General features: G+C 45.0%; 1 protein-coding gene across 2 annotated transcripts in view; it reads left to right on the forward strand.

Annotated features, from left to right (window-relative positions):
• Positions 1–7,793: 7,793 nt before the first annotated feature.
• The window catches only part of PEMT (phosphatidylethanolamine N-methyltransferase), a 165,306-nt gene continuing 151,297 nt past the window's right edge, over positions 7,794–21,802 (forward strand). For both annotated transcript variants that reach the window (XM_075830662.1, XM_075830661.1), the window contains exons 1-2: positions 7,794–8,034; positions 9,287–9,394. In XM_075830662.1, coding sequence (XP_075686777.1) covers positions 9,302–9,394 — 93 coding nt within the window. In that variant the 5' untranslated portion in view covers positions 7,794–8,034; positions 9,287–9,301. The remainder of the gene's footprint in view (positions 8,035–9,286; positions 9,395–21,802) is intronic.

The following is a 21,802-nucleotide window of genomic DNA, read 5'->3' on the forward strand; positions in this document are numbered from 1 at the left end:
CTGCATGGTCATTCTAAATTTACAAGAATGGGACTAAAAGGGTTTCTCCGTTTTGGAGAATCCCTATTTGTTAGAAGGGTCCCTTGACAATAAACTGGTCAATAAACTGATCACAAAGTGTCCATCTGCTGGGAACCCCAGCGATCAGCCATAATCTGTGGGGAAACCTGGCAGTAATTGTACAATTTCCCTGCAGCGCCACCACAGGAGAAATTAAGCATTGCTTATTGTCCATTCATATCAATGTGTTGTCTGTGTAATGTAGGACAGGGCAGGTCCTCCAAAGCGAGAGACGCTCTTTGTACCCACTAGACAACCCCTTTAAGAGACTTTCCGTTTTTTTTCAGTTGGGGGTCACTGCGGGCAGATGCCTCTCGTCAGACTCTTATGAGATTTTCTGTTTGGAGCAACGCCTATAAATACACAGTCTTTACTTTCATACACAATTTAACAGATGATCCTCTCCCCATTACACGGTCTGATTTGTGAGTTCACCCAGTTCATTCGTGTCTAGTCAGAGCACTATTGAAATAGGAAAATTGAAATGGAAAAAAACAAACAAAGCACTGCAGCAATTTTCTGTATTTTTGCAGAGTCGTTCTTTACTTCTATTTCGCCCGGCTATTACAGCCTCTGTTTTTCCTATACATTAACCCTAATCTTTTTTTACTATTTACTAATCAGAGACTATTCGCAGGATAGTGGAAATCATTATCAATGTATCAGTGGCAGACAAATAAAGCAAGTTCGCAACTACAAAAAGTTTCTTCATTTTGTTTTAAATGGCGCGGTTATTTCGTTACAATATTAGATATTTAGATGTACGGTACTTTTCTATAGCAAAGGAAAGGATTATATTCACTACGGTCTCCATCTCATATAACCTCGTTTTTGCGGAACAAAAACGAGGGACGCCATGACGGAAACCCAACGAAACCGATTAAAATCAATGTGTTCCATTGGACGCTGTAGGTTTCCGTCATGCGATGGATGCAGCAGGTCCGTTTTTTGTTGTTCTGCTCCTATGACGGAGCAGAACAATGGAAAACCTGAACACAAATGTGAACGGAGCCTAACTCCACCCCCTAATGATGTCACTGCAATTTGTCTGTTCTTGGCGCAGTATGGTCTGATGAAGACATTAATTCTACGTCAAAATGCATTGGCAATTTGACAATTTTAATAAATCTCTATTATTATTACATTTTATTCTTTATATAGTCACTGTTAACGGGGGCACTTTGCTTAGCAAGCTGAATTGAAGGTGCTCTGGTGGCACTAAATGGTGCACTCGCTGGTAATGTTAGTGGTGGCACTCTGGCTGATGTTAATCAGAATGCTGTGACTGGCACTGTTGATGGGGCACTTTGGTTGACAATGGATGGTGCTCTCGCTGGCACTGTTTATGGTTTACTATTTGTCTGACACTGTTAATGAGGGAAGTCAGTCTGGCAATGTTAGTGTCTGGCACTGTTAATGAGGGCACTTTGGTAGGAATGTTAATGGGGGTGTTCTCGCGGGAACTGTTAATGGTGGTACTCTGGTTGGTAATGTTAATCAGAATGCTGTGACTGGCACTGTTAATGGGGCACTTTGGTTGACAATGTTAAGGAGGGTGCTCTCGCTGGCACTGTTTATGTTTTACTATTTGTCTGACACTGTTAATGAGGGAAGTCAGTCTGGCAATGTTAGTGTCTGGCACTGTTAATGAGGGCACTTTGGTAGGAATGTTAATGGGGGTGTTCTCGCGGGAACTGTTAATGGTGGTACTCTGGTTGGTAATGTTAATCAGAATGCTGTGACTGGCACTGTTAATGGGGCATTTTTTTGTAATGTTAACGAAGGTGCTCTTACTGGCACTGTTTATGGTCTACTATTTGCCTGACACTGTTAATGGGGTAAATCTGTCTAGTAATGTTAGTGTCTGGCACTGTTAATGAGGGCACTTTGGTAGGAATGTTAACGGGGGTGTTCTCACTGTAACTGTTAATGGTGGTACTCTGGTTGGTAATGTTAATCAGGATGCTGTGGCTTGCACTGTTACTGAGGGCACTTTGGTAGGCAATGTTAAAGGGGGTGCTCTCGCTGGCACTGTTAATGGTGCACATCCTGGCTGGCAATGTTAATGGTGCACTCTTTGACTAGCAATATTAATAGTGTTTCTCTCTTACGTAAGAATGCTCCCCTTAACTTTGCCTGGCACTGTTAGTGGGAGCATTTTGCCTCGTGCTTTTTAAGGGGGTGATTTTGTGGGCACCCAAAAATGTGTGTGCTCTGGCTGGCAATGTTAGTGGGAATGCTCAATCTGAAGTATCTCAAACTTCTCGGAGTCTAAGGTTGCCAACAATTAAGCGATTGGATAGATATGGTGCAGGTCTCCTATGCCGGTTTCCAGGACCCTCTTACTCCGGTTCTAGAGCTGCACATTGATAAACCTGCTGTGCGTTGTCTTTGGAAAGGAATAGTAACTAATTACTGCCAATGACGTTCATCGGGTTTCCTACTCTGTCATAATAGTGATGTCCGATTGTTTTTTGGTTAATTAGATATTATACAATTTTACTCGTTCTTGAATTCTTTTATATTGCCGCTCAGAATATCAGCCATAAATGCCACCACCCCCGACTCGATACGCACACTTTACCCTCAAATAATACTTATCCACCCAGGGCAGGTAATTACCTCCCATTCTGAACAGTGATTTACAAGACTCATTATTGCTTTTATTTCTTTAATTACACACAGAAAGTAAAAGCAAAAGACAACTGGAAGGGGACGCGCAGCAGGAGCGGTCCGGTAGCCGGTGCGGCCAGTAAAGTCATTACATTAATTAGCTCAATATATTATCAATGGCTTTTTAATTGCTTTCCAAACTAAGCTTCTCAATTACAGTACAGCGCGGTCTTACGTAACACCTGCATGAAAAATGCGCCATTATGTAATGCTGAAAATGCACCTGTCAACTACAGCGGCGGCAGCCATATTGCTGACTAGAGCAGTTGGCATCTGTAATATTTTTGTTAAATTCTTAATTAGAAGACTTTCCAGACAATTTGGTTCTGGATTAAAATTTTACTTTAGTCCCCAAGTAGAGAATGACTTAATTCCAGGATGTGGCCCCCTTGGTGGCCACCAGAAATGGTGCATGGCGGAACTCCCGTGTCTATGCTTCCCGGTTCCCCTGCCGGTCTCTGTTCTACCTGCGCCAGCAATGACGTGTTGACATGACATGTTACCGCTACAGCCAATCATTGGCTACAGCGGTGAGCTGGGTGGTGTTGACACTGGAGCAGGAAGAACAGAGACCTGCAGAGGACTGGGGGAGCATCGGCGGAGGTCTGGGGGAGCATCGGCGCTGGGGATGGGTAAGGTAAATATTACTTTTGTTGTTTTATACCATTGAAAACTTTTTGTCAAAATTTTTATGTGGCAGGACAATCCTTTTGAGGCGATGTTCACACTTATCTTAACAGAAGCCACGACGCTCTGACAGATACCACTGGTGCCCAACGGACCCCATTGGCTTACAATGGGGTTTTTCAGTTTCCGTCGTGGTGTCTGTCATTTTGATCGGAAGAACAGCGCTACATGCAGTGTCATTCTTCCAGCCAAATCTGACGGAATTTGCAGCGAAGCCTCCGCAATGGGAACAGAGCCTAACCTTTTATTATATTTAACTATATTGGTACATGGACGCTGACTGCCCTCATGTATACATATACGCGCATGGAGCTGGTCCATAAATATATGAATGCCCATTGACTGTGGTTGAACTCCATCTTCCAGCCGGCCGTCTGCGGCAGACACTGAGAGGATAGTTCCTCTTATTTCACTTAGCATATTGAGATTGGGAGGTATCTTTGTTATACTGCACTGCTCTCCATGTCCTTAGCGGCCCAGATCTTTGACAGTGTTCAGGTAGGAAAAAAGAAAATGCAGATACGTGAGGTCAGGTGGCTTCACCTGGAGTAACCGGACCCTGTAGATCAGCGCTGAGGTCAGCTGTTCATAGACAGTAGGTCCTGCATTTATTATTTACGTGAAAAGCCATATCGAGACAATGGCGGCAGCAGCTCCTCACTACAGGTATGTGGGTATTTAAAGGAGCAATTACACCCGGGTTCAAGAAAGTTTGTCAAATTAGGGCTTTTTTAGATGCCCAAAGTAAGGGCCCATGCACAGGGCAGAACCATGTGCACGGCGCCTGTATGGCGGCAGATGGAGTTAATGCAGTTCTGTACTACGGAGTCATGAGCACTCCATGTAGTGCCTCCATACTACTAGGATATTCTCCCCTAGAAGCAGTGATATGAGTACGTATGAAGCATAGTGAGGTAAAGTATGTCCCCACAGACTTCTATTGGTGCCGGCTATATTATGGCTCCATACAATTCAAAGGTGGTGCAGAGCCATAAGGGTGTATTACATGAATTGTTTTTGTTGTGGGATTTTTTTTGTGGTTTTGTGTCTTTTTTTATTTTTTAAACATGAAGCCATTTTGTCCCTTAAAAAAAACAAAGAAAAAACAAAATAAAAACACTGCAAAAAAACCACAACGTTTTACAGAAATCCCATTCATTTACAACAGTGTAACATCTGGACATCACATCGGCCCACTTTTACAAAGCAGTTTGCAATCTATTTTGGCAACCGGTGGCGTGCAACAAATTTGTGGTAAAATTGGCGACTTTTCTTGTCACTCGCCAAATTTAGAAAGTGACAAGAAAAGTGGGTGTGGTTTAGAAGGAGACGTTGTTGTGGCCACATTAATTTATTTCAGTCTGTCGTAGAGTTCAAAATACGGCCCAAAAATTTGCCTTTTAGCAAATTTGGCGTAAACCAGTCCAACCACCGTTGTGTTTCTACTATTGCTACAATGATGCCTAATAACCTACATAATACATACTCATTAATGTAACAATACAAGAATAAGGGGGAGTTCACACAGAGTTTTTTTTACGAGTTTTTTGACGCGGAAACTGCGTCGGAAAATGCGCCAAAAATGGCGCCAAAAAAAGAGCCGAAAATACCTCCCATTGATTTCAATGGGAGGCGGAGGCATTTTTTTCCCGCGAGCGGAAAAACCGGCTTGCGGGAAAAAGAAGGGAAATGACCTATCTTTGGGCGTTTACGCCCCTGACCCCCCATTGATATCAATGGGAGGCAGAGAAAGCGTATTTCGCGGCGTTTTATGCCTGCGGCACTCAATGGCCGCGGGCAAAAAACACTGCGAAAATCAGCGTGCAGGCAGAGCAAAATCTGCTCAAAATTCCAAACAGAATTTTGAGGCAGATTTTCCTCCTGCAAAAAACTCTGTGTGAACCCGGCCTAAATGTTCTGACCACTTGTTGCTGAGGGGTAAAAAAATAGGGCATTTAGACCAGAAGTGGAATATCCCTTTAAACTCACTTGTAAATTTCTAGAGAGATGAATATACCTTGTCCACCTCCCTAAACACATACGCACAGTCGGCTTAGGTAACGTATATATCAGCCAGAAATTGAATTATCTTTCGGTAACTTTCTAGCAAAGTAACTAAAGCGACTCTGAGTCTGCAAAACATAATCTGGTACAAACACACGGGAGCGAAACTCATCAAAACAACACGTCATAGGGAGTTACATGTGGAATCACAGACACTGAGAATAGGGGCAGCTGGGTAAATACCCATCCTCCGCCCGGGACTAGGATGATGGGATGATCAAAAATGTCAACGTGACACAAGGGAAAGAGAGTAGAAAGAGATTACCATCTGGATGACACGTTGGCGTACATAACAATGTTTACCGGAAACAGAGTGGGCCGAGCTTCTGTCCGGAGTCAAAATAGACTCGTTATTTGTATTTTTCAGGATTCCTTCGGTGCCCGACGGGTTGGCAATAAAAAAAAAAAGCTCACATTGAGCCGAAACGTCGCATGTGGGAATAAAAGGATCACGTTTATTTTTGAAGTGATGTCTGATTTCCCATTTTTTTTGTTCAATGAGGGGCCATTGAAGCGTATCCCTGAGACGGGCACACAGCAATTTATATTTATATGTCTTTAGATCTAGTGCCGCTGATATCCATTGAAATCGATTGACGTCTTAATGTCCCTTTAACGTGCGCTACGCAATGTTTGGCTCTATCTACCATTTTTCCCTACGTTTGGCATATATGTCTGTAAATGCTCCTGATATATACACTAAACGCAGAGGCATAACTTGAAGGTAGGCCCGGCGTTAGCACCCGCCGAACACGGGCAAGTGCCGGGCCCCACTGCTCTTGGGAGAGTGCCCACTCTGCCACCGGGTGCTTTACATAGCAGAGGGCGCGGCGGCGGACTAACCCACCGGAGGATCCTCTGGTGGGTTAAGCCGACCGAAGTGCATCAGTAAGCTTTTCTTACTAATAGACGCTCTGCCCCGCCACTCACGCAAGGGTCATCAGCGTCCCGGCGCAGATGACGCAGTCACGTCAGTGTGAAGCGATCACGTCACTGCGCCAGGTTACAGAAGACACAGACAAGAGTGACAGGACCCATCAGCTCGTCGTGGGAATGGGTAAGGTGAGTTGTTGTTTTTTTTATTGGTGCAAAGGGGGTCTAACGTCTATATGGGGGCACAAACTGAGGGCCTAACTTATATATGAAGGCATAAACGGGGTTTAACTTCTATATGGGGGCACAAGCTGCCGTTTTACTGCTGCATTGAGTGTCCCGCAAAGGGGCCCACTAAGTCTCTGTCGTCCAAGGGCCCATATGAATCTGAAGCCGGCCCTGCTTGAAGGGCCCCAATGCAAAATCCGTAATGATATCCCCCCAACTATGACATGACATGTCAGTGACAGTGCTGGTGTCCTCATATGGGGCATAAGGGGAATTGGGTCCCCTCAGGTACCAGGCGAGACCGCAACCTCTGCACCCCTATAGTTATACTGAAGGTAAGGCCTCTATATATTCGCCCTCTTACAGAAAAAAAACTGGACGTATACCACCGCAAAATATGGCAAAAGGACAATCTTCTGGCCCATTATACCATATTTAGATGTTCAGTGTATAAGCGGGCTGCATTTCCTGCTGTATACTCCGAACGGAGGGATGAACGAGGTCTAGACATAGCCGTAGGCTTTGAGGTTTTCCCGTGTTTATATCATCTAAGCTTATTCATTGTTCTGCAACTTTCTAATATGAGTTGTGTTTCGTTTCCTCACAAATTTTCAAGATCTCGGCTTGCTTTCAGTGAATAGAAACCAGTATTTATTGATTGAAATTTACGATGCTGAAGATGCTGAAGTTCTTATTCAGCAGTTTCTTATTTCCAAAAAGCGTGTAGTAAATTACGGTAACGGCGTTATGTCGGTGCAAAAATTCTTCTGCTCAATAAATAATAATAATGTCTAATTCTGTAATAATAAACCATATGCGGCGAGGAGAAGCCATTATTGTGTCGGTGTCTCTTGCCCACAACCTGAAATAAAAAGTGCGCCTACGTTTTTTTTTGTGAGCATATATATCACTACTTTGTACAAAACGCATAAACACGAAATCTCTGAAATGGGTGGCGAAATGTGTAATCGCCTTGTGTGTTATTATGGACAGGAGGGCACTCAGCAATGTCACACAGTTATATAATTCCTTTTTATTGTACTTTTCTTCAGAAATGATAAACCGTCTCCACGTCAACTATTGTCATAGCAACCAGACTAACCGCGGCGACATCCCGTCGCTTCCTCCCACAGCCAATCAGGAGACGGGATGTTTGCGGATCGCCGGCCAATCGGAAAGTTTTTTGCACACACCAATCGCCACAATGAATTCATTTCAGCCAGTCAGAATCTAAGTAACGTTTCGCGATCCCGGAAGTGTGTGAGGTTTGGCTGCATTACACGTGGCTGGTGACAGGAGCTTTGAGACCTTTAGTCTGTGACCTCAGCGATGCCCTGATACCGGCGTCACCCACAATCAATCACTTAAACACACACACTGTAGGCTAGGCTGGCACACATAGTGGCTTCTGAGTGCTGTGGAGGGCTCAGTAATTTGGATTATTCTAAGGTAAATATTGCATTCTATATAGTGTCCATGTTAGAATATGGCATTGTTACCTATAGCGGTTTTTACCATTGACCACCAGAATTCCCGTGGGGAAGATTCATGAAAACTAACAAAAAAAACTCTGTTGCCCATAGCAACCAATCACAGAACATCTCTCATTTCTTACAGTCCTCCTAAAAACTGAAATCTGTCCTGTGATTGGTTGCTATGAGCAACAAAGACAGTTTTCATGAATTTCATTACAGGAGGGAATTTCTTGCCTCCGTTGAGCAGTCATACTGTATGACTGCTCAACGGAGGCAAGAAATTCCCTCCTGTAATGAAATGAAGCCTCAGTGACTGATGTGGAGGATTTCAAGGGACTGTTCAAAGGTTCGATAGAAGATTATGTCAAGAGCAGAGTCGTAACCTGAAGTTCCAATGCAAAATCTATAGCAGGGCCCGACCTACTAGTCATCATTTCTAATACTGGTGTCTTCTTATGTGGCTGAGGGGCCCGGGTGCGACTGCTACCTCTGCACCCCCTATAGCTACGCCCCTGGCCTAGAGGTTTCAGTATCATGCTGTGCTCCGTCCGGAATAAGAATATCAGGAACATACAATCTTTAGTACGGATTTAAAGGCTATGTACAGCTTTGAAATCAGATTCAGGTCTCCGCACTAGATACAGCTTCTCTATATACAGGATGCAAAGCAGCTGTATCTGAAAAAGTAAAAATAATTTTGAATAAAAAGTAATTAGGAAGTTGCACCAAACACACTGACAGACATTTTTATATAAAAAACGATATATATATACTATTTACATAGCATTTGAAGGGAGAATTTCATCTAGAATACAACATTTCCCTGTTCAATGGTGACCCGTCCCTGTCAGAAATATCTCTGAATTGAGTTGTCCAGAATTAAAAGAACATGACTTTTTTTTCTTCCAAAAACAGCGCCACACCGGTCTACAGATTGTATGTGGTATTGCAACTCATAATTTATTTCCGCAGTACCAGATACCTCCCATGGACAGGTGTGGTGCTGTGTCTGGAAGAAACCAGTCATTCTTTTCTAATCTTGGACAACCTATTTAAGTTTCTTGTATGTTTATCAGTTCATTGGAGCCTAAAAATCAATGGGCCAATAGATTCTCCTGAAAGAGCATCTGGTGGTTTAAAAGAGGGGCGTCCAAAAACACTTTATGGAAAATGTTATATGTCATATTCGCTCCAGAACCGGAAAAATATAATATCTCTTTTTGCAGATTGATTTCTCCATCATGGCGGACGTGTCGCAGTATGTGGACCTGACTGAATACAACTTCCTGTTTGCTACAGTGTGTATAATATTCAACCCGCTGTTCTGGAATGTGGTGAGTGCTCCGGTCTTATCCGCGGTTCTCCTCAAATATCGGCGCACACCGCACACGATTTAGGCTGGATTCACGCGGCTGTGAGACACGGACTGCACGTCGGCCAATTTTCCCCGGACCGAACACAGTTCAGGGAGCCGTACTCCTAGCGTCAGAGTTCTGTATGGTGCTAGGAGTCCCTGTCTCCCCGAGGGAATACTGTCCCGTACTGTAATGATGTATTCCCACAGGGAGGCAGAGACTCCTAGCGTCGTACATAACTATGATGCTGGGAACTCCGACTCCCTGGTCTGGGAAGTGCGGCCGACATATGGTCCATATCTCCAGCCTTACAATCATCCCAGTTCCTGCACCTTTCCACCTTGTCTTGCTTGTTTTATAATAAAAATGCTGCATGTTGTCCTGTCAATCTCCTTGTGGTTCAGTCTACCTAAATGGCAGGCATCTAAACAAGCCTGTGCAGTATGAAGAGGCAGTCTATTATATAGCAACTTCCTGCAGCTTTAATGTTTGTAGTAGTCACCCAGACAGACGGTCAAGTGGTTACTAGGCAACCTGAACTCACATGGCCTGCAAACTACGCTGTAATCCCTTTTTTTTTTTGTCCATAGAGCCCCTATGGGCCCGACGGATTAAAAAACGAGTGCCCTTTTGGCATCCATAGGGCTGGTATACGTCATTGTACCTTTGCCTTCACTGTATAGCTTGCTGTTGGCAGGGCCGCACAAAAAAATGGCATATAGTTGCATGCGCCGGAGGTATACGCTGGAAGTATTTCCCGACGTATACGTCCAACCGACGCCCTAAACGCAGTGTGAATGGATCCTTATATAATTCCTGCAGTCATCCTCTAGTTATTCAGAGATGGGAGTCATACTGCAATGGTGGCGCATATACCTAGTGTGGTGTATCTCTAGGTAGGTCTGCCCTTCAGGAGACTGGGAAAGCTGGGTGACAACCTTGTATTGTTGCCCATATTGGTTGTCACACAACTTTCCCAGAAACATAAAACTAGAGAGATTAATGATAATAATTGTTCTTTTTTTTTTTCTTGGGTGGGGGGGGTTCTTTAAACATTCTTTCACTACTAAACTCTCCCTAGTAACCGTCCCCTGAGAATATGGCCCGGGCTGTGGCGTCCGTCTTCCTGACCATTGATGGCATTGTATAAATAGATGTGACGTGGACGAGGGCATCTTCTAGGAGGTGATGGCATAGATTTACATGGCGGGTAGAAATCTGGGGCATCCACTTCATGCAGCTTGTGAAGCGCGCTGACGGAGCACCCGGGATGTGGAGCATCGGTGTCATTTCATAGCACATAGAGAAATGCAAACCTGTAAAGCACAACCAGCTGACCTGAAGGAGGGGGTCACAGACTAATGCAATTAACTCCTCTGTGTGCGTGGAGGATGTGTCTGATCGAGTATCTAACCTTATCATTTGTGCTACTGTCCCATGGGACCACACAGTACTACACTCCCCATCATATTCTGCATTTCATTATAAAATAATCTCCAGGGACACTGTGCTGCTCAGCGGGTGTATCTAAGCCTATCGTGTGATGCTCTACTGAGCCCGTGTATCTAAGCCTATCATGTGTGATACTCTACTGAGCCTGTGTATCTAAGCCTATCATGTGTGATGCTCTACTGAGCCCGTGTATCTAAGCCTATCATGTGTGATACTCTACTGAGCCTGTGTATCTAAGCCTACCATGTGTGTTAGGGTATGTGCACACGAGGGCATTACGTCCGTAATTGACGGACGTATTTCGGCCGCAAGTACCGGACCGAACACAGTGCAGGGAGCCGGGTTCCTAGCATCATACTTATGTACGATGCTAGGAGTCCCTGCCTCTCCGTGGAACTACTGTCCCGTACTGAAAACATGATTACAGTACGGGACAGTTGTCCTGCAGAGAGGCAGGGACTCCTAGCGTCGTACATAACTATGATGCTAGGAGCCCGGCTCCCTGCACTGAGTTCGGTCCGGGACTTGCGGCCGAAATACGTCCGTCAATTACGGACGTTAATGTGGTCGTGTGAATCCAGCCTTACTCTCTGGTGAGCGGGTATATCTAAGCCTATCATGTGTAATACTTTACTGACCCTGTGTATCTAAGCCTATCATGTGTGTTACTCTACTGAGCCTGTGTATCTAAGCCTATCATGTGTGATACTGTTTGCTGAGCTGGTGTATCTAAGCCTATCATTATGTGTGATACTTTCTTCTGAGCCAATGTATCTAGTCCTATTGTGTGATATATGTCTGCTGAGCTGGTGTATCTAGGCCTATCATGTGTGATACTGTCTGCTTGGCTGATGTATCTAGGCCTATCATGTGTGATACTGTCTGCTGAGCTGGTGTATCTAAGCTATCCTGTGTGATACTGTTTGCTGAGCTGCTGTATCTAAGCTATCATTTGTGAACCACATAGCACTACATCCCCCATCATGTGATGTTATTTAACCTCATTATGACATCATCTCTTTTAGTGCTGGAGACTATTACATGATTTGCATTGCACTTTCTTAGCACCATTGTTGCCCCCCCTGCAGTATATTTTTGGGCAGTACCTGGCATCGATCCCAGAGGAGCGCCATTGCTGGTATCTGGTACGGGTAACATTACCGCTGGGCACCATGCTGTTGAATAATCCCTGATACGTTCAGTGTGACCCGGGAAGGCTCGTTCACTACGTTGCATGGTGTGTAGACGACGCTCTTCTAATGCCGGCAGCAGATGTTCCTGCGCGGCGACCTTCACCCTGGCATATTCTGCTCCTCCCTGTACTCATCGTATTTTCTCCTATTGCGTCGAGATGGAAAAGTGTGTAGGATTGTAATAAGAAAATAAATACTGATACGATGTAGGACCTTCAGTTACAACGTGCCTTATACTCCAGTCACATCCAGAGCTGCATGCATATTGGGAGCCTCTTTATAGCTTATATACACAACAGGAAATTTAGAAACTGAACAAAAGCCCAAAATTAGGTCCGTTGTGTCACCCACGTCTCCCTCTCTATACCCAGATCATATATGAAGCTGGTCTGATTGACAGGAGGCCTGACCATAATGACCCCTGTTGATCGCTAGAATTGTGATTGACTATTACGGCTGTCCAATGGAAAAAAAGCTGGAAAAATGTTGGACTTCTGCCAATCGGATATTAGTGACCTATCCTAGTGATATGCCACCAACGTCTTTGATTAGACCAGCCCTTTAAAGGACTATACTTCTTATACCAATTGCCCTTTATCTCCTGGTACAGTCCAAAGATTTGTTGCTTTGTCCTTCTAAATTTCTCTGTTTCCGGAGCAGAAGTCATGGGCGTAAATTTGGCACTGAGGACTGCAGTACTAGAAAATAACACGTGATAACTGGAGGCGCTGTTACATATATTTCACCAGGGCCCAGAAGCTTCCAGTTATAACTTTGGACCTAAAACAAGTCTGTGCAGCATTGAGAGTAAGTCCCTTGTATGGCAGATAAACCTTCCTGTGTCATGTACTGAACTGGTGGTCACCCAGATGGCAGGACACGTGGTCGCTAGGCAACATGAACTAGTCTTTAGAACCTTTACGATACATTTAGGGACATTTGCAGGAATAGAAATACACTGTGCACAATTATTAGGCAGGTGAGTATTTTGACCATATAATTTTATGCATATTTTCCACCTCCAAGCTGACTTCTTATTGGATGCAGCATATCAGGTGATGTGTATATGTGTAATGAGGGAGGGTGAGGCCTAGGGAGATGAAGACCCCATATCAAGGTGTGCAGAATTATTAGGCACCTTGTTTTCCTCTGGCAAAATGAGCCAAAAAAAAGATTTCACTGACTCTGAAAAGTCAAAAAGTGTAAGGCCCCGTGCACACGAACGCGCTTTTGCGGCCAGAATTGCCCCAAAAATCTACGGGAGAATTGCGGCCCCATTCATTCTTATGGGGCCATGCACACGACCGTTGTTTTCATAGTCCGTGCATGGCCCGGGAGCCTGGACCGTGGAAAGAACGGGCATGTCTTATTACGGCCGTGTTCTGCGGTCCAAGGCTCATAGCAAATAATGGCCGCGGCCATGTGCACGGCTCGCGATTTGCGGGTGACACTCCGCTGCCGGCCGACCCGAAAATCACGGCCGTACACATGGCTACGCCCGTCTGCATGAGATGAGGCCTTAGAAGTTTTTCAGCGGGATGCAGCACTCTTGATATTGCTCAAATATTGGGGGAGATCACAGGAGCATCAAACGTTTTGTTGCAAATAGTCAACAGGGTCGCAAGAAACGCGTTGAGAAAAAAGAAAAGCCGCAAACGAACTGCTAAAGATTAGAGAGGAATCGAACGTGAAGCGACCAGGAAGCCGGTATCCTCCAGCGCCGTCATATTCCGGAACTGCGACCTCCCCGGAGCGCCCAGAAATACAAGGTGTTCAGTGCTCAGAGACACGGCCGAGGTAAGGAAGCCTGAAACCCGACCACCACCGGACAAGACGTCAAGACTGGGCCAAGAAACATCCGAAGACGGATTTATCAAAGGTTTTATGGACTGATGAGATGAGAGGGACTCTTGACGGACCAGATGGATGGGCCAGTGGCTGGATCAGTAACGGGCACAGAGCTCCACTTCGACTCAGACGCCAGCAGGGTGGGGGTGGGGTTCTGCTATGAGCTAGTTGGACCTTTTCATGTTGAAGATGGACTAAAAATCAATTCCCAAACCTACTGCCAGTGTTTAGAAGACCCTTTCATCACGCAGCGGTACAGGAAGAAGTCGGCATTTTTGTGTCTGGTATTGTAACTCTATTGGAGTGAATGGGGCTGAGCTGCAATACCACAAACAACCTGTGGACAGGTGTGACACTGTTTCTGGAAGAAAGCAGCCATGTTTTTCTAATCCTGGACAACCCCTTTAAGTTACTTTTTGTACTTGACATCATATTCAGAGGTGCTGGTTTGCTGTTAGCTCTCAGGGTGGCATACCTCACATGTTACAGCACCTCCTGCTGGTTTAGTGTACAGTATGTAATGATTATCCTTTGCTGTGCTGGATGGTGGGAGATGTAGTGTATTACACACATGTGTATCAGACTCTGACAGTTCAGTGATACTGACGTCCCGCTGTCGTAGAGCCAAGTTGCGGACTATCGCGTAACTTCCAGTGAATGCAGATCCTTTTTTGACATGCCAGATTAGCAGGATTTCCGGACCATCAAGTGCTGTATTAATAGAATTTCACGGTAGGTAAAAGTTATATGTTGGTGGCGTCCCAGCAGAGAATTTCCCACCTGACTGCTCTTTCAAGAAACATTTTTGAGAAAGTCATGTAAAGATGGGATTTCTGAGCATCTGAGAGTTGATGGAGTATCACCCCCATCATTGAGTTTCCTACTAGAACATTTTATTCACCTGCTCTGCTTTGGCTGGGAGTTACAGCGGAGATACAGTTGTTATTCATCGAGCTTTTGTGGAAGAACGACGCCTGGCTCTACCTAAATCTTTCCGCTGCTTGTTCAGTGTCTGCACAGATCATGCTGTTCTGTGGTGCAATGCCCACACCAGGTGAAATTACTACAGGACCCATTGCCTTGGGCCTCCTGTTCTCCACCCCCTCTACCACCCCCTCCCTCTTCAGCACTTGGTGTGTTACATTCGGATCAAGGCGCTCTTCTCCATTACCGGGCCGTTCACCCGATAGCTCCAGGTAGCCCTTTCATTCCTGGGAAATGTTCCAGAGTGTGCCTCTACCCAAGAATAGGGAACTCTATCCTACGCGCTGTGGTTGGGCGCTCGAGAGCCGCTGCCCGAGTGCAATTAGAAGGCTGCGTACATCCAGTGATTGCGGATTTGTTATGTGTACTGCCCGGGAGATTGGGTTTCGGCTTGTGTTTGTATTTTGTCATTAGCTCCCTGCTCCAGCAGCTTGTGCAGGTACAGCCTGTCCTTCCCCACTGTAACATTGAACTGCTGTATTTGGAATCGAAAAGTAAGTTAACCCCTTGAGCGCCAAAGTCGAGGACAGCCGAGAGAGTGATGTGGGTGCTCGGAGTTCTCGTTGTACCAAATGCTGAGAACATGTCATTCTAGTCGAGGGCTCACGACTCTGGAGGGTTAGGCCGTCTTGTATGGTTTTATTAAAAGTAAATTTCTTGCCCCCCATGTACTGGGAATTCCTGGTAGATGCTTTGCTGCAGAGGTCTCTCGGAAATGGTCTTGGTGGTTAACAAAGGTGACAACCGCTCTTGGCGTTATTTTGGTGGTTGACCATTCCCTTTCCCCACATAAAAGCTTGAGGGCAGGGGAGGTCTAACCCAGACAGAGGGGCTCTATGATGAGACGCCTTTTCGAATTGCCATGATAATCTCTTCGTTTCAGCATTGTTGAGGATTACTACTCTCACCAGGGTTATCTGACATGATTTAGAGGCTCCTCACTTTGGACAATCACTTTTTAGAAGGGGTCCCTTGACAACGAGCACATCACAAAGTGTCCCCCTGTTTGGACTCCCAGCGATCAGCTGTAATCTCTGGGGAACTTGGCAGTAAGTGTTCAGTTTCCCTGCAGCGCCACCATAGGGGAAATGAAGCATTACACAGTGTCCATTTATATCAATTTGTTGTCTGTGTAATACAGGACAGGTCCTCCAGAGCTCTTTGTAACCACTCTGGCCAAGAGATGAGGACCCCCTCTATAAACTCAGAGTGCCCTTATAGGGTGTATGGAAATGGGTTCTCTAAACTGGACACCCCCTTTAAAGACATTTCAAAGGAATCTTTTTAAAAGCGGAAAACCCTCGTAAGTTGTAGAAGGAGTGAAGAGGGGCAGCTGAGTGGTTGGCACGGTTTCATTGCAGCACTGGGGTCTTGCTTCGAATTCGACCAAGCTACAATTTGTATGTTCTCCTTGTTTGTGTTTCTGGGTTCTCCAGTTTTCTTCCACATCACAAAGACATGCTCTTCGGTTATTTAATGTCCTATCAGTTTGACGCTAGTGTGTGTGCTTGAGGTGGGCAGATTGTGAGCCCCTTTGGAGGCAGGGACCAATCAGAGTGTATGTAGGCTCTGTAGAAATAATGGAAAATAAATTGATTGCATAGTATTCCGGAAATGAAACAAAACAGCCAAAAATTCTAAAGAAAGTTAATTTTTTTTCCCATGACTATTAAAGGGGTTGTCCACTACTGAACAACTGATGAACTATCCACCAGATAAGTCATCAGTATATCATCAGTACGGGTCCGACACCCGGACCCTGCACCGTTAAGCTGCACCGGCTGCCTCCGGGCACCAGATGTTATGGCCCATTATGCGATGTACGGAGCTGGAAGCAGTTGGCTCCGTACATAGCATAGTGGCCGGCTGCTGAACTGCAGCTCCACTCTTAGTCAGTGGCCAGAGCCAAATGCTGCCGGCATGTATGTCCGGTGCTCGGAGGCAACTGGAGTGGCTTAACGGTGCGGGGTCTGGGTGTCAGACCCCCACAGATCATGTACTGATGACCTATCCGGTGGATAGGTCATCAGTTGTCCAATAGTGGACAACCCCTTTAAGTTTACAAGAAATACTCCTTCCAGACAGCAATGTACCTGTTAAATACTTTTATCTATGGATGCAACTCACAATAAGTACTGTGGACTTTGCCAGAGATGGTGAGGAGGGATACTTAGATATGGGCTAGGGCTGCATGGCGTCACAGCGGTTAAATCAATGGATTACTGCGACCCCCACCTCAACTTTCCATCTGGAAAAAATGTCATGAGCAACTTTGCAACCATGGAAAAAAATATCCAATCATGTCAGATTCATTGCCACTTTGGACTTTTTTGGGGGTTGCGTCACCATGGAGAATATTTTTGGTCGTAGGTTTTTTTAGTTAAACATTTAGTGTGTAGGTGATTAAACATTGTTCTAATTTTTTTTATTTTTTTCACGAGTCAGGAAATATTATAAATTGGATTCTAATTTATAATATTTCCCAGCACTGGTCACTAGATGGAGCACTTCCCAAAATTGCAGCATTGCATGTGGTAAAGCAACCACATTGCTTTATGCTGCAAAATTGGGAAAAAATCCCTCGCTCTAGTGAGCTCTCAGAATCCCCCCCCATCTTTATCCTGGCTGGTGCCGGGAGAAACGAGGGGATTGAACGGTCTAACCTCCTACACTGTGTGTCGCCATTTTTTGAGCTAACACACAGTGTAGAAGGTTTACATACACTAGTAAACACACTGAAACACGAACATACATAGAAATCACTTACCTGCTCCAGTCGCCTCCGGCCCGTCCGCTCCGTCTGCTGCCGCTGCTCCATGTGCACAAGTCCGGAAGCCGCGACCGGAAGAAGTAATCTTACTGTCCGGCCGCGACTTCCAGTCCACAGGAAAATGGCACCGGACGGCGCGCATTTCAAATTGGACTGTGTGGGAGCGGCGCATGCGCCGTTCCCACACAGACGGCGTACACCATAGTGGATGGAACGGGCCCCGTTCGCATTCCCTATGGGACTGGAGCTGCCGTATTCCATGTCTGTATGTGTCGTTAATCGACACATACAGAAATGGAAAAAAAAATGGCAGCCCCCATAGGGAAGAAAAAGTGTAAAAATAAAAAAAAGTAACACACAAACACACAAATTAATCCAAACGTTTTTAATAAAAGACTAACATCAAACTGATATTAAATTTTTTTTTGGGGTGACACTGTTCCTTTAACTTTTATCGCCTTTTCACACATTATTAGCACTCACATAATTGTACCTGCTGCCGTAACAAGGTCTTAACATTGGGCCAGCCCCCTCCTGGCATTGAGGTTCATTGTGTCCATGAGGAGGTAAGGTATATGTATGGTGGGGGGGCCGAGAGGAATAATTGTCAGAAGTGTAGGGCTAGCTGTAAGTGACCCTCCGGTCCCGGGACAACATTTTAAATATGATAGGGTATATGGAGTAGTATCAACTGGGCATCTTCGTCTACGAGTCTGAGACACTGACACTGTTCTCGGATTGGCTAGAGCTGCTCACGTGAGCATTTCTGTCCAATCCGTGAACAGAGGGAGTGTCTCAGACTCCATCTGAGAAGCTTTGTAGCCGTTTTAAGATAACACAGAGGGGGGGCTTAAAACGGCAGATCCACAGCAGAGGAGCGCAACTGGAGGGCACCAAGTAATATTACTCCATATACACCATCACATTTTTATTTTTGTCCCGAGACCGTAGGGTTGATTTAAAGGAGTTGTTCAGGATTAAAAAAAAACCATGGCTGCTTTCTTCTAGGAACAGCGCCACACCTGTCCATAGGTTGTGTCTGGTATTGCAGCTAAGCTCCAATTAAGTGAATGGGACTGAGCTGTAATACCACACACAACCTGTGGACAGGTGTGGCGCTGTTTTAGTTATTTTTAGCAAAATTAATTTTTTGAAAATGTTTCCTTTTAAGTAAATGTTGAAGGTTTTGGTCTCCAGGAGTTGTCGTGCGTTTTGTGTCGCTGCCGGACGGACAAGTGAGGTCTGTGTGTCCCCTTCACACATATATCGAGCGGACGTTGTATTGTTCCCATTGATCTTCTTGTGGTGGGTACATTAACAGCGTCTTCTTGTAGCCTTGAGACATATGAACTTGTTCTTCGGAGGAGGCTCTTTTTCTTCCCTTCTGTATTGTATTTTATAAATCTGTTCCGCCCCAGCAGCTTTTATGTCTGCACCTGATCCCCTGATCGCTGGCGGCTGCATCCCTGTGCGATCGTTTCATTGCTGTCTGCTTAATGAAGTAACTGATGAGATAGCGGGGTCCATGTATTCCGCACGGATACCACAGATTTACCAGGTACGGTTAGAATTGCCAGATTTCTTAGTATATTGCTGCATTTGATCACATCTTTTATTCTGGCCAAAAATGTTCGCTAGTCGGCCGCACATCTGCAAATGCATGCGGAGGAATGATCTTAGTAACGATCGTTCGTTCCCATACTAAACGCTCATTGCTCTGTTTAAGGGGAGCAAAAGAGCAACGATCTGTATCGTTGATCGGCGCTCGTTTTGAAGGCAGTAAGCACGGGCGATATCTGTTCGTGTAAAACCACCTTAACATTATAAGTGCCCTATTTCCTATTTCCAGACTCCAATAGACAATGAAGCTAAACTGAAGTCACTGAACAAGCAATGCTACAGTGTAAAGCATGGGGGAGGGATAGAGCACCAACCTGAACCTATGATTAGACTGGTGATGGTTTTTAGAGCCCCTCACACTCCAATAGACAATGCAGCTAAGCTGGAGTCACTGATCATAGCTGCATTGTAATAAAGCTGCAGGTAGGTGACCTATATATCCCATTATTCCCCTATGTAAGGTGCGGGTTCTTCTCATTACTCGTTTCTTCCCTTCATCTTGTTAGGGTATGCTTACACGGAGTATTTTTCCACTGTTTTTGAAGCGGAAACCGCGTCGGAAACGGCGCCCAAAATCGCCTCCCGGTACAAAACACCCGAAATTGTCTCCCGGTAAAAAACGCTCGTGGGAAAAAGAAGCGACATGCCCATTCTTCGGGCGTTTCCGACCTCCCATTGACCTCAATAAGAGGCAGAGACTTCGCGCTGTTCAAGGTGAAAAACGCTGCGAAAAATGCGGCTAATGTTCTGCCGGCAAGTCAAAATCTGCCTCAAAATTCCTTCAGGATTCAGATTTTTCTGCCTGCACAATACTCCATGTGAACAGGGCCTAAGGATTCATTAAACACTTGCAGGAACATTGCCCTACGTTTAATTCACTGAGACCAATTCAATACTTTGTTTCCCAAGGATTTATAGACAAAAAGATCTTGTATTGAGGAGTGCCGTCAGATGATTTACCCGCAGTGAATGGATTGTCGCGGCTTACATAACCAGCCTCAGATCTGCTCGCCTATGACGGAGATTCTTGTACACGTTGTGGTTGAGCTGGCGGTCCCAGAGTTTCTCTAGAGCTGCACTCCTGACTCAATCAATGGCCTTTTCTTTCTCCGTGGTAAAATTTATAATTCAATTTTAAGACTCCCGACTCTACGTGTTAGGCTGAGTTCACACTGAGTTTTTTGCAGGAGGAAAATTCTGCCGCAAAATTCCGTTTGATGTCAATGGGAGGTCAGAGGTGTAAACGCCCGAAGAATGAGCATGACACTTCTTTTTACCGCGAGCGGTAAAAAAAATGCGTCTGCCCCCCATTGAAATCAATGGGTGGCATTTTCGGACATTTTTTTCGGACATTTTTGACAAAAAACGTGTCAAAAGACTCTGTGTGAACAGGACCTTACAGTCTGACAACATTTCCCAATGACCTCTGCCCTATAAGAACCATAAACGGTGAAATTCCTTTAATCCAGCATCCGATTATCCAGAAAACCTAATAATCCAGCACTCGTTTCCAGCATAGAACTGCAATATGATGCAAGTTTGTAGTTCAGACTTTTAGTTTTGCTGACGGCCCTTGATTATACATGTATGGTGTGTATATGATTACTTCCAATAGTCCAGAATTTCCGGCATCCGCGCACCTCTGTGGTCCCTAAAGTGCCGGATTATCGGATTGGCACTAAAGTTGGATGATTTTTTTTTTCATATGATTACGAATCAATGTTGGATCTGTAACTATAATCTATGGGACCTTTTGGAGTTGCGCTTTAACCCTCGTTACCGATAAAACAGCAGATGATTTTCCGGTCAGTCTGGCGAGATATTCACGTCCCGCCAAGCACGTGCGTCAGGAAAGACACAAAACACACAAGTCCAATCTATATTTCTATGGAAGCGGGACGGCCACCAGCATGACATGCGTTACTTAGCGCCACATTACAATGGCCGCTGCCAAGCGCTGTTCAAATGGCAAACCTCGGATATATAACGCACAGCTCCCGGATGATCCAAGGTAAATCATCATCTCAAATCCCAACGTGGAGCTCATTTGTTAAGACATTTACTCGCCCATCTGCTGCCTTGGCTGCGTTTTCCCTCGTAGTTCGCCGTCACCCAAGTTACACCTGATTGTCATTCGATGTTATGAATTTTTAGAAAAGTCATGAGTAACAGTCGATCATTGTAGAATGGAAAGTTCTGCAACTTTCTGATATACTTTCTGTTTCGATTCCTCACCATTTTCAAGATCTCTGCTTGCTGTTGGTAAATGGCAACATTTTTGTTGACAGGTAGAGGCTATGAACCTGTACAGACTTTTATAACAATGTTTCAATGTCGGCAATCTTGAGCTAAACAGCCTGATACATGTGACCTACATTGATACATTGTAGCAAACTATCAGTTCAGAAGAGAGATTTGCTACTGAGTTATTTGGGTTCATCAGGGTCAAGAATAGTTCTGTTGACTGCGCTATTCTTGTCGTCAAATATACCGGAAAACCTGATGGATTGGCAAAAAATT

Source organism: Rhinoderma darwinii, chromosome 6 (genome assembly GCF_050947455.1).
Source record: "Rhinoderma darwinii isolate aRhiDar2 chromosome 6, aRhiDar2.hap1, whole genome shotgun sequence".
NCBI lineage: Eukaryota > Metazoa > Chordata > Amphibia > Anura > Rhinodermatidae > Rhinoderma > Rhinoderma darwinii.